The 13,490-nt window shown below is 35.7% G+C and overlaps 1 protein-coding gene across 8 annotated transcripts in view; it reads left to right on the top strand.

Moving 5' to 3' along the window:
• The window catches only part of MED15 (mediator complex subunit 15), a 442,919-nt gene that overhangs the window by 365,562 nt on the left and 63,867 nt on the right, over positions 1-13,490 (top strand). For all 8 annotated transcript variants that reach the window (XR_016546979.1, XM_090374288.1, XM_090374289.1 and 5 more), the window contains 2 exons: positions 1,210-1,394; positions 9,445-9,608. Coding sequence is in view for 7 of the 8 variants with exons in the window: in XM_090374288.1 (XP_090230414.1) it covers positions 1,210-1,394; positions 9,445-9,608 (349 nt within the window). In the remaining variant the exon portion in view is untranslated. The remainder of the gene's footprint in view (positions 1-1,209; positions 1,395-9,444; positions 9,609-13,490) is intronic.

The following is a 13,490-nucleotide window of genomic DNA, read 5'->3' on the forward strand; positions in this document are numbered from 1 at the left end:
TTGGATTTGGGTGAATGTGGAAGCCCCAGTTGCTCAATACCTGAATGAGGAAGAAATCAAAGCCTCTGTGAACAGTGGGAAGACAGTCGACAAACAGAAGACCAGTGACATAAGAAGTGACTCAGAAGATAATGTGGATGACTCGTGTAAGGAAAAAGCACCAGAAATTAACAAAGTGCTTAAAAACATTAATGAGGTAGTGGCATAGTTAGAACGTCAAAGTGATAGTGAATATCTTCATTTATTGCATCTGACCACTGTTAAGAATTATGTACCTAAATAATGCTGTCATCAGTTCCTGCAAACTAAATTACATGACTATTTCAGAACGATGCATAAAATGTAAGTTCAGAACAGCATTGTGAATTAGTAAAATATAAAGTGAGTGATGTAACCTTTAATACTTTCTTTTAGAGTGTGTACTGAAAAAAATTAGTAAATAAATATTTCATTTACTAAGTAGTGCATTTGTGGTAAAAAAAAAAAAAAAAAAAAAAAAAAACGGAAAAAAAATTTTTTGGCTATAACACACTTCATTTATAATGTGGGTATTAAAGTTGTTGCATGACACCAGCATTATATTGAAGTAACACTGTATTTAATTTTTTATTAAAGTTACTTTAATACTGTCTAGTGTAATCCCTTGACAAAACATTCATATTCTCCAAACACAATTCATAAAACCCAAAGAAATTAAATTTTTCAAGAAATTAAAAAGACATTTGTTTACATCTCAGTTGAGTGCATTGCCACCATACTATGCTTTGGGGTATGACCACTGCTAGGTTAAGTATACATTGTCCCCTTCCCTTGCCCACCATGGTGAAAACTGTCTGTGTTAAACATGTCTTAATTGAATAACCCCCCCATATTTTATAGACAGAGACTGTAGTGTGAAATTAAATTTTCTAGTTTGTTTTCCAGTTCTTGAAAGGAACAGTTAACAGTTCCTTTCAAGAAAATTATAAAAGTCAGCTAGAAGCACTTAATCATGCCATAGCCTCTTGTCTGAGAGGGAGCTGTATATATAAAAAAGGCCCATATGTAGCCTTTGATTTGGGACCACTTGGTTTACCTGGTTGATTCATTAAATGAGGACAATTTGTTCAGTAATACTAAATTAAATTTTGGTATTACTTTAAATATATCTGTAAAATTATTATTGTTTTATGCAAACTTATTTTGCCAAAATTTATTTGTACATTTCAGATGGATAATATGCCTTCAGCAAGTTCTCAGTTATTGCTTCAAGGTCCCATAAAATCTCAAGAATTAAATGTTTGCCATCCACTCCTAGATGCCATTACTAGCAACATGAAGACACCTTTATTTAATCATACTTTACAACGTACCTTTGGCCCAACAGTTTCTGCTCTCTGTGGACCCAGTAGAAGGTTAGCATTAATGAATATTAACTCTATTTTAAGGATTGATAACTATTCAGGCATGGTGTTGCTAGGTTTGCTTTGGCATAAGGTTTCAGATGCTTATGATGACTTTCAAAATCAGAGAGTTTATGTATCAGAAAATTAACTTATTTTGGAAAAATTAGTGTACATGGGGTGATTGTTTTTTTTTTGATGAAACTCTGAACATCTGAAGGTATTAGCATCTGTAATACTTATTACAGAAGCCAGAAGTAGAAGAGAGAAAGAAATTGGTTCTGTCAGTTTGGAACTGGACAATGGATGGTGCCGACTGGTTATGCAACGTGTTTGGCCTGGTTTGGAACAGTGTGAAAGTATTACAGATGGCAATTCAAAAGAATGGTACCCATAGATGCATCTATAGAAATGGCACACTTTATTCTTTTTTTTATGGCTCATGTAGGTAACATAAACCGTAATGCACAGAAAAAGCATGCAGAAGAAACTGAATATCTGTGTGTGTGTGTGTGTGTGAGAGAGAGAGAGAGAGAGAGAGAGAGAGAGAGAGAGAGAGAGAGAGAGAGAGAGAGAGAGAGAGAGAGAGTTTGTAAGAGACCGGTCATTAATTAACCTGCCTGTCTGCTTTTGAATAGTCTAGACCAGTGGTTTTCAACCGGGGTGCAGCAACAACATTCCAGGGGTGCCACGTAATTTGGATTTAAGTTACTTAAACTTATTATTATGTTTTAATTTTTATATTTATTTCATTATAAAAAGGTGTACAGTATCTTTTTAATTTTGTATTGATCTGTAATTGATGTTTACTTAGTACCTCTATATAAAGAATAAAATTATATACTGTATATATATAATTTGTATTATGAAATGTAATTTTTATAATTATATTATTGTAATAAATATCATATATATATATATACATACATACATACACACACACAGAGAGAATCGGATCTAACAGGTAGAAAGTTGAGTAGGGGTGCCCCAAAATAAAATAAATTACTTAAGGGTGCCGTTAAAGGTTGAAAACTACTGGTCTAGACACTTGATAGGTTTGGAGTATATCACCCCAGATTTGGGAACAGAATTCCATAGTAGGGCAGTTTTGAGATCTGTACGGAATGATTAGCTGTTTAGAGGGGGGGGGGGGGGAGAAACCGTAGTTTTTTTTTATGCAGACAATATTTGTGATGTCTTAATACCAAGATATGAGTATCAGCAAAGACGAGCATAAGAGCATCTCCCCCCCCCCACCCCACCCCCATGGGAAATAAAACAAGACTTGGTTTTAGGATTGACGTTATTTGTCACTTTGTCAATGTCATTACTCCGTGAAAGAAAGTACTGTATACTCCTATCAATCTGACTGTTAGATCATTCATCCTTTTTTTAATTCTTGATTTTATTATTTTCTATATTTGTTTTTCGTGGTTTGCCCACCCCCATGGGAAATAAAACAAGACTTGGTTTTAGGATTGACGTTATTTGTCACTTTGTCAATGTCATTACTCCGTGAAAGAAAGTACTGTATACTCCTATCAATCTGACTGTTAGATCATTCATCCTTTTTTTAATTCTTGATTTTATTATTTTCTTTATTTGTTTTTCGTGGTTTGCCCACCCCCATGGGAAATAAAACAAGACTTGGTTTTAGGATTGACGTTATTTGTCACTTTGTCAATGTCATTACTCCGTGAAAGAAAGTACTGTATACTCCTATCAATCTGACTGTTAGATCATTCATCCTTTTTTTAATTCTTGATTTTATTATTTTCTTTATTTGTTTTTCGTGGTTTGGATTTCCAGAAACATTACAACAGTTTCATTTTCATTGATAACTTTCTCGAAGAAATAGTGGGCAATTGAAAGTATTTTGTATTGTTTGATTTTAATGTTTAATTTCTGTCCACTTCCTCCTTTTTGTGTATACATTTATGTCCTGAATCTATAAAAAACAAACAGCTGAATTCTAGGTTATTGTTATTAATTAAGTTGTGTCCTGAAGTGATCGCAATGAATAGAATCCACTGTAAGTGTTATATGCCTCTTATTGATTACTTACTCAATTATTCTAAGATTACATGTTGTGGTTTTCTACTGTGGTGACATGGTCCATTAGAGGTTGCCTGAATTATTTTGCAGTGGCCTTCTAGCCACTGCAAAATAACAGTTCACTTTCTTAGTGGACACTCCATGTACATGGCCAGGGTAAGTGTTTACACACATTTTCTGATTAAATTTGTGTGCTTGATGTTAGCTTAAATTAGTGTTTAACATTAGCTGAAAATATATATATATATATATATATTTTTTTTTTTTTTTCAGCTAATGAAATATATATATATATTTTTTAATATATATATATATATATATGTTTTTTTTTTTTTTTTTTTTTTTTTCCAGTTAACCTACAGGTCTGCATGTTATCTCTCTATACATTATAATTAAATTTAATAACAGGTTGGCCTTAGTGACCAACATATTAAAGTGTGGACAGTAAATTGCACTCCTGGTTGACTTTAGTTCAAACTTTATAGTCTTCAAAATATTTCAATATTGTGAGCTATTAGGTCCTGTGAGCAGGAATGTCTATTTCTATCCTGATTTTCAGAGTCAACATCTAACTTGGGGTATTGCCGGTGATCCCAACCTGTTCATTCTTGTGCAGTAAGTTAGACATGAGGGATCAAGTCAAATGCTTTGCTAAAATCCCAATTAAACTGTGTCAAAATTATTTCATATGGCTCAGTCTCACTTGCACAGCCTCTTCTCAGCATGAAGGATCTTTTGTCAGTAAAGGCAGAAGCAAAGTACCTATTCAATTCATCTGCAACATCAACTGGATTGTCTAATACTTCCCACACCCAGTGCACAAGGATCTAATTTGATTCTCTTTTTTCTTCCTTGTATTCAGATATATGAAAATTTCCTTGTCCCCATTCTTTTCTGTTTTAGCCAATGCTTTCTCATATACAGCCTTGACCTCCCTGACCTTTTTTGTGGTTCTTCTGTTTTGTGCATTAGCCATCCATTTACTACCTACAAACTCATGAATTTTGTTCATCCATCTCCTTTGTTGTCTTCCAGGTTTTCTTCTAGCTCCCTTTGGGTACCAATCTGTTATTTTCTTAGTCCATCTGTCATCATGTCTTTGAGCTATGTGTCCTGCCCAAGACCATTTTAGTTTCTTTAGTTTTGATAAGAATGTCCTTTACTTGAGTTTGCTGCCTAATCCATGTGTTTCTCTTCTTATCTAACAGTCTGATTCCCAATATAATTCATTCCATTCTTCGCTGTGTAGTTCTCAGCTTCTCTTCCATTCTTTTGGTGAGTGCCCAAGTTTCACTTCCATAGGTCATGGTGGGAAGTAGACATTGATTCATTATTTTACTTTCAGACAACTTGGGATATTGATCCTCAGTATGTGACTATATTTCCTGAATGCTATCCATCCAAAATTTATTCTTCTCTTGACTTCCAGCCATTTATCATTATTACAGCTAATGACTTGTCCCAGATGAGTATATGACTCCGCCTTTTCAATTACTGCTTCTTCAGTCATTATATCCCTTTCTGTGCCATACTCAGCGCTCTGGCTAATCTGTGAGCATTGCTTTGCTGCTCTAGTCTGGATCATGATTCCGTTTAAGTATAATTTAATTAATGAAATTTAATAAGATTAATGAATTTTACTGATTAATTGATAATACATATTTTGCTATCTAATGTTACGTTAAACCTTACACTATTCTGTATCGTATAACAATGGTGGCAAGTTTTGAACCATAAAATCTACAGACACCAAGTATTAACTTTCAAAATCGCTATCTAAATTCAAAATAAACCACGGAGCTTGACTAGAACTATAAAGCTTCTTATAGAAAATAATTTAGTGTAACAATTAAGTTAATAAAATGACTAAATATAAATAAAAACTTAGTGTTCGCCGGTGCTGCAAAAATCTTGGTCAACACATTGATAACTTTCCATTGGGAAAGGTGATTTGATCCAGTTAGACATTTTCCCAAGGACCCAGCTGGTTCTCAACAATCTTGCATATAGTAGCTTATCAGATTGGTAAAATATAATTTCTCTTTAACAAGTCCATGCTTTGATTGACTTATAGCCAGGGCTTAAAAAGGAAAAGTTTACAAAACAGCATTTGTCAGGATAATATGTGCTGAAGGCAGTTAGCACATAACATTACTGTTACATATGATGAAACTTTCTAGTTCATCATATAAATAATAAATTTTCTGTTTATACTCCGGCACGTCCAAATGGTCAGAGGAGTTCACAAGATGTATTAGTAGTGTGCATGTCAGCATAATTTTGAGCTTGTGCTATGCCTTGCATCTTGGATTATCACCACATTGGAGAAATGAATGGTATTATTAGAAAGATCTTCTGAAGGAACACCCAGGGTAAAATTTTTATTATTTTCTATGGCTAGGTTGCAGAGATATCACAGTCATTATTTAATGCTTTTATCTATGGGTCAGGTTTGTTAGTTGCCATACACAAGGCATTAGAGAGGCAGCCTACTATTTCTTGGCTTGCAACTGACTGGGTCGGGCACCCTGTGTTGTTATTTATTTTTCAATCTTTTCAGTGATGTGCTTCTTTTTACAATCGGAATTATATTTACTGAGTTATGGCTACCCTGTAAACAATACTTATTGTTCACCACCACATTGGAACTCCTTTTGTTTAAATAATCACTATTATGTGGTCCATGAAATTTGCCCCTGAGCATCTTAAAACTCATACCAATAGAATAAGGACTCTTCTCTGTGTTATATAAAAAATGCACCTAGATCTTTACTCCCCTCCTAAGCCTGTGCTCAACACTGTTGTATGCTGAGCTTGCAAACTTTGCAAGCATTTAGATGGAAAACATTGCCACTATTGGCTGAAGGGTGTAAATCCCCCACTAACTTTTTTTTAACTGTCCCCTCCCCCCGATCTAAGGAAATAATCCTGCAGAGTCAGCCCTTCATCCCAAATTGATGGCCTCTTTATCTTGGATACCACTCATCCGATTGCTTTAATTCAGACTCGTCTCAATGAAACAACTTCATTACACAGGTATTTAAAGTAAAACAATCCTGGTAACTTATAGTTACCAGGATTGTTTTACTTTGACACAACTTCACCAAGCTTGTACCTACTTGATCACTACCTGTCATGTCTGGCAAGGAAAAGTTCGGAAGAAGATTTAGAACTGGTTATGGTCTTACAGAGGACCAAGAAAGAACAACTATTGTATGGTGGAAGAAGGAGAAAACACCAAAGTGGAGACACCCCACCCCTAGTCTGAGTTTTTTTTTTTTTTTTCTGGATGGAAAAAACTCACCAGGACAAAGTCCTACAACCAAGAGGTTAGCTCATATGATGAACATGAAGATAATGGGAACATCAAGGAGGAATTACCTTCCCACACAAGCTAAACAAAATTACTATCCTGAAGTGAAGATGCAAATGTTGCCTAGGCAATGAGGAATGCAAGCTCTCCAACAGCACTGCTGTCTAGTTCTCTCTTGTGGCCAGATGGAGAAAATGATGTTAAAACTCAAAGATGAGAACTAAGACTGATTGCTTAAATGCTGTGGGCAACATGACTGCTCCTCAAGCACCAATCATCACTGCAATGAACCACTTCCTATGTAGAAACTGTAAAGCAACCAAAAAAACACCACCCAAGTATCTAAATATATCATCTTCAAGGCCCAGGAGCACTGCCAATAGACCTCCAGTGAAGCCATCCAGACAGAAGTATTGAAGACCAAGCTGAAGTTGGACAACATCCAGTTTGAGTGTAAAAAAAATTAGGGACAAAGGCAAACAAGAGGGTTGCAAACAAAGTCAACCTTGATAAAATAAAAACCTGTGCAAGTATAGTCACCAAGGCTCAAAATACTCTCCAAGAACCAGGGACCCAAGCCTCATCCTCTTTGGGGCAATATTGAGAGAGAGACAGAAGCTGGTTGAGGAAATTTACTCCGGGAGCTTAAGAGACCACATTGAAAAGACTACAGCCCTCGAAGAAATAAAAATCTAGTTCTCAACAAGAACTAAGTCATCAAAATCTAGAGTAGAATCTTCGTGGGATGCCCCTCCTACTATTTCAGGGACTTTGTTCTTGCAGAGTCTGGGCACATAGAAAAGAGATCAGCCTGGCAAATGCAACTGCAAAGGAGTAAATTGGCCACATGACCACTATCAGGGATAGATGAATCCTGCTTCTACTTATAAACAAGCAGGGGGTGTTTTCAGAAATCAGACCAGTTATAAATAGGCGAACATCACACAAGTGAATGCACAATCTGTCTTGGTAGCCAACCACCTCACCAAGTTTATGGGAAAAAATGAACACTGAAGTGGTTCTTCTTCAGGAGCCTGTTTGCAAATGGGGCAAGGTCCTGGCTATCTAATGTATATGATACAGATTTGGATCCTGTGTCATATCACAGGATCCAAATCTGTGATAATACCTACATGGCTGCCATAATAATAAGGAATCCAGTCCTAGTGATTACTAGAATTTCCTCTTTATGCACCTCATATACTGCAAGTATCACCATCAAAAGCAACACTAGCTGTCATACTACGATGACAGTGTACTTGCAATTTTGCAACCATATGGCACAGTACTGTTGATATCCTTGGGAGAGAGGAGAGCTCTTGGTGGCTGCAGATGCCATTGCACAATCAACCCTGTAGTATGATGCAACCTTGATTCAGTGAAGCCTTCTCTTAGAGGACTTCATCATCACATCTGCCAGATTGGACATTGTAAATGAACCAGGTATGCCCACAACATTCAACTCTAGTAACAGGAAAAGGCAGCGGGAAAGCAAAAATAAGAGTGTGTTATAGGCTTAATGACTCTGATGAGTACAACAAACAGCAAATCTGAATGTCTTATAATGTGAGATTTTAACTTACTACATATTGACTTGAACTTGTGGATTGGTCACTTACATAGTAGCAGGCCTTTTATGGAATTTTTGGATGACTGTTTTCTACAGCAGCAGTATGACAGGGAGGAAACAAGAGGAAGCATTATGCTTGATCTGATTCTCAGTAGTGATTATTTGTGCATTAAGAATCTGCAGATAAAGGTACCACTAGGTGGCAGTGATCAGTGTATTGATGTGGGATTTACTTTAACATGTGACTACCATCAAGGGTAAAGGAAATGGTTTCTGCTTTCGTAAAGGTGACTTCAGTGATCTCAGATAGTTTTTAAATTTTGTACAGTGGGACCAACTGATGGTGTTACCAACAACAAATATAGAAGGGAAGCATTCAGTGAATTAATGTTGGAAGCTGCTAGGCTTTTCATACCAACTAAGGAATACTGTTCAAGGTTTAGGCCTAAATGGATGCAAGGATCCTAAAGGGAAAAATATATTAATATGTGTATGCAAACATAAGTTTTAATTGCCTGTTAGTTTCATGTTTATAATTTATGATTATAGTTGCACTGCTGTTGCCGAGTTAAAGGATAAGGATCATGGGCTACTCTACAAAGTGATCTGCTTCCTGCGTGACACTCGCTCACAAAACTTTCGGACAGACAGTATAAGTTATGAATTGTTATTGTGCCTGCACTGTCCACTATATATGTCCTCTTTGATCTGCTACCCATTTCTTCCACTGAAAAGAAATTTTGAAAGGCAACGTTCAGGCAATTTGAGGGGGTGGTTAGAAGAAGGAGACAGTGGGTTCTATGTAAAGGTTCTTGAAAAGATGAGAGAACTTTATATCAATATGTTTCCCTTAAGTTAAGGTGACTCTTTTACATAAGTTGAGACCCATTTCCAGACTGCTTTGCACTTTCTGTGGTTCGCCAGGAAATTTTCAGATTCTCATATTATGCTTTGTTTACATATAATGTCAATGTTTGTATATCCTGCTCATATAACATTATTATTATTGTTGTTGTTTTTCCCATTAATAACAGTTCTTATTAGGAAATGTATTGTTATTTGTATTAGTAATTTGCAGAATTGATTACGTAGCAGTTTGTTTCTTTTTATCATACTTTCATTAGAATTCCTAGTCCTCCTCCTAAAAAACGGAAGGCTGATGAAGAAAGTCCTGAAATTTCTGACATACTACAAGGAGAAATTGCACGGCTAGATCAGAGGTTTAAAGTTCAGCTTGATCCAGTTCAGCATAATGGATCTCATACAGTACATCTTATTTGTCAGTTAGGTAATTTTTCACATGTATTTCAGAATATTTATGTAACTGTCCATTAGAATTATTTTAAGTAATCACATGATGTTATTTATATATGGGGGGAAATAAACTTTTAATTTATGTTTTAAGGTGTTATTTTTGAAAGAAGTAAAATCAGACACACAAGATGTGAAAAGGTATATCTTAAGTTTCAGAAATGCATATACCCCCCCCCCCCCACACACACACCTTTTTTTTTGGGAAACGTTCACATCTCTGTTTTACAGTATATTCCAACACTTGTTACAAGGCATTGGATTTGTAATATTGATACAGGTTGTATGAACAAGTCCATTTTAAATTAAGACTTAGGTTTTCTTTAAAAATGTGGCTTTTAATTTAATTACTGGAAATATTTAAAATAATTCACTGTATTATGTATGTGTTACTTACACATTTTATTATTTATATAAAGGATAGATAGAATCCAGTAAAATTGGAGAAAATCTCCCAACTTTTTTCATCAAGCCTGTGTATGTTATGGACTGATTAGCAAGCAATGTGAATTAGGTTTGAACAGAAAACCTGTAATGGAGAAGCTACTTTTATAATATACAGAGGGCATTATTAACAGAAATACAGATGTGTTTGTCGTGGATTGATTCTTGGTCTAACTTCATTAACTGCGAAGATTTATTCACAAATTTTGCAATTATAGAACCATACAAGCAGCAATATAGATAATAAAGTTCTCCTATCACACATACCAAGGGTGCAATGTAAACAGAATCAAGTATTTGCCATTTCATCAACAGACATCCAGATGAACTTTTATTCAGATCTTGACAAATTAAAAATTGTGTTAAAATAATTCTTTCTGAAGTTAGACTTGTCTGGAATGTTTTGATTTAATTAATCAAATTTTGATTGATCCTTTTCTCTTCTCTTGAGAAACACAGTTTGGTTAAAATCAAAATGACAATTTTTCCTTGCTTTTATTATGTTTGGGCACAATGTGCAATATTGCTTCCATATGTTTGATCGATCTGGAATTTTTTTCTGTATGGAACTTTTTTTTTCATATGCAACACAGAAGGCAACATTGCCATCCGTAGTGAAATATTTTCTGTGATTAGCAATCCACAATTTTGTAAATTCAGCAGCTAGATTTGATTTTTGGGATTTTGAAGATCTATGTGTTTTAGTTGCCAAAGCAGCTGAGGTGAATCTTTAGAATCAGACATGTGCCACCCTCGCATGAGAATGACTAACTCAGTCATGTTGTGAAAAAAGCCCATAAGAATTCCTTGCATCCTTTGATCCGACTTTGCAAATTGGGGATACATCGCACATCTCCAGTCCACAGGGACTTCTCCTGTATAGAAAGGTGCACTCATAATTATGCCTAAGGGTTTTCTTACCTCCTTTGCTGCCTCCCTCAATATGATTGTATAGATCCCATCCATTCTAGGTGCCTTTCTTGTGTTTAACTTCAACAATTTCTTTTCCACTTTCCTTTCAGTTATTACAAAATCATTAGCTCCCAACAGTGTCGGATTAAGGCATGGGCTTTAAGGGCTACAGCCCAGGGGCCTCCAGAGTAAGTGAAAAGTTATTTCAGTGAATGCTGAATCAAAGTATAAGTAATCTAAATTATCTATTTAAAAATTAATATACTGTATATATATTTGTAGTAAACATACTATAGCAAAAAGAAACACTGTACTGTATACATTAATATTGTATGATGTTTTGTGACGTAATACAGACTTTATAATATGAATAATGGTTTTATTGGTTGGAACCCTGCAAAACATTCTCTCTAACTGCATTTTTTATTGTTTGAAATCTGACAAGACTGAAATTTGTGTTTAGCATTAGTAGAGGCATACAATGCAATGAAGCAAGTTTATACAGCATCAGCCAAAATAATAAAAAAAAAATATATCAAACGCTCCCATTTCACCCCTCCATTCGTTCCAAATACCTGTCCAGCTCAGCCTTAAATTTATTTAGGCTATTAGCTTCCACAACAAAAGATGGAAGCCTGTTCCACCAATCAACCATCCACTGGCCAAAGGCAACGCACATCTACTCTACAACTATCTTTCCTCAATTTGAAACAGTGCCCCCTCAGGTTCTCAGTAAGAGCAAGAGGAAGAATCCCATCAGCATTCAGCTTGCTCAACCCAACCCATTCAAGGCCTTATACACCTCAATCAGATCACCTCACAGGAGTGATTCTTCAATGCATCACAGCCTAAAAAAAAGAGCACCGTGTGTACCCTGCATGCACAAAATATTTTTATTTTATGTGAAAACATCATTGGCTTGGACGAGGTTAAAGAGTTTAGGAATAAAAAGAATCCGAACACGTTTAACATTTTAAAGCATCTATTTTTTTTTCAATAGTTTCATCAATTTGAGGTTGTATTGCTTACACTTTTCCCATATTTGAAAAATAAATCTGTGAACGATTTTAACAATTCTGTGTTAAATTCGTCTTTGGATACCGTTATGTCGATTGCTCAAAACATATGTGTCAGTTGCAAAATGTGAGGCTCATGTGCAACAAAAACTTCATAAAATGGCAGTATTAGACACCGGTGGATTACCGTATTAACTTCCTTTACTTATTGATAAACCATACTTGATAATCACTAATGTTGACGTGTCCGATGGTCTGGCTAACAGAGCTTTAGGAAAATTGGCATGTATTGAATATGAAGAAGAGTAATTCTATTAAATGTCTTTGGTTGAAATTTCCAGGATCACCTGCTATGGCTCAAATTACTAGAATGAATGGTGAATCTGTAGCCAGGTGGGCAGGAGCAGCAGTGCATAGCACACGCTTCTTGATTAGATTGGGATTCAAGCCCATGACCACCAAATATGGCAGATGCGAAAAGGTCAGGGACGACCACTGCATATCCCCAGAGTAATATGGCCTTAGTTGCTAATGCTCCTAAAAACCAAAATAACATAACACCTAGAACGAAGGCTCATCATTTTGCAGTGGCCAGAGAAATCGATTCAGAAGCCATACCAATCATAAGTAGTAGTAGTACAAGTATTTCGTTGAATAACAATGGAACGATCACGGCTAAACGAAATCATTTTCCACTAATATTGGCTTATGCTGATACCATCCATAGATCTCAGGGAGGTACTTTCGATTCCGTAATTTACGAATATGAGAAATTTCACAAACAACAACTAGTTTTATGTTGCATTATCTCAAGTTACCAATATCAACGATCTTTACAAATTTGCTGCAAATGGAAAAAAATTTTTATCATGGACTGAGAAATGCTACATCCACTCTTGCACTTCAAGCTGAAATGCAAGAGTGCAGGTAACTTCCTGGTGTGCGCAATTTTGCATTATTTTCATACCAGAATCAATCACAGATATCAAACAGCTCCAAATGCATTTTTCAGAAATTATCGTTCAAATTCTTTAAAGGAGTTGCGGTCATGTTCGATGTTCTTGTAAATGATTTCATGCTCGCTACTGTTGAAACCTTTGGAGGATCTACGACAAGTGATTGAGCTGAATTGTGATTTTGTTTCTTTTTGGATGATGCAGTCAAAGCTGGTTGTTGTAGTATACTCTGTCTAGCCGGTTCAGGAATCAATTGAAATCCTCAGATAATTAATTTGAACTGAAATCTTCTGGATCGAAAACTTCAGGAAGTTCTTGAATATAATGTTGCAATGATGATGGTCCAGCTTCTTGATGTAGACGGTTGATGTTACGAAGGTTGGCAGGGTTGTTAAGGACACTAATGACAGTACGCTGCTGCAACAGAATCTAGAAAAGTTGAGCAGATGGGCTGAGAGGTGGCAAATGAAGTTTAACATTGACAAATGTAAAGTACTACATATGGGAAGCAGTAACTCCAGAGTGATGTAT

Source organism: Mastigoproctus giganteus, chromosome 5 (genome assembly GCF_048544385.1).
Source record: "Mastigoproctus giganteus isolate SK-2022 chromosome 5, ASM4854438v1, whole genome shotgun sequence".
Lineage (NCBI taxonomy): Eukaryota > Metazoa > Arthropoda > Arachnida > Uropygi > Thelyphonidae > Mastigoproctus > Mastigoproctus giganteus.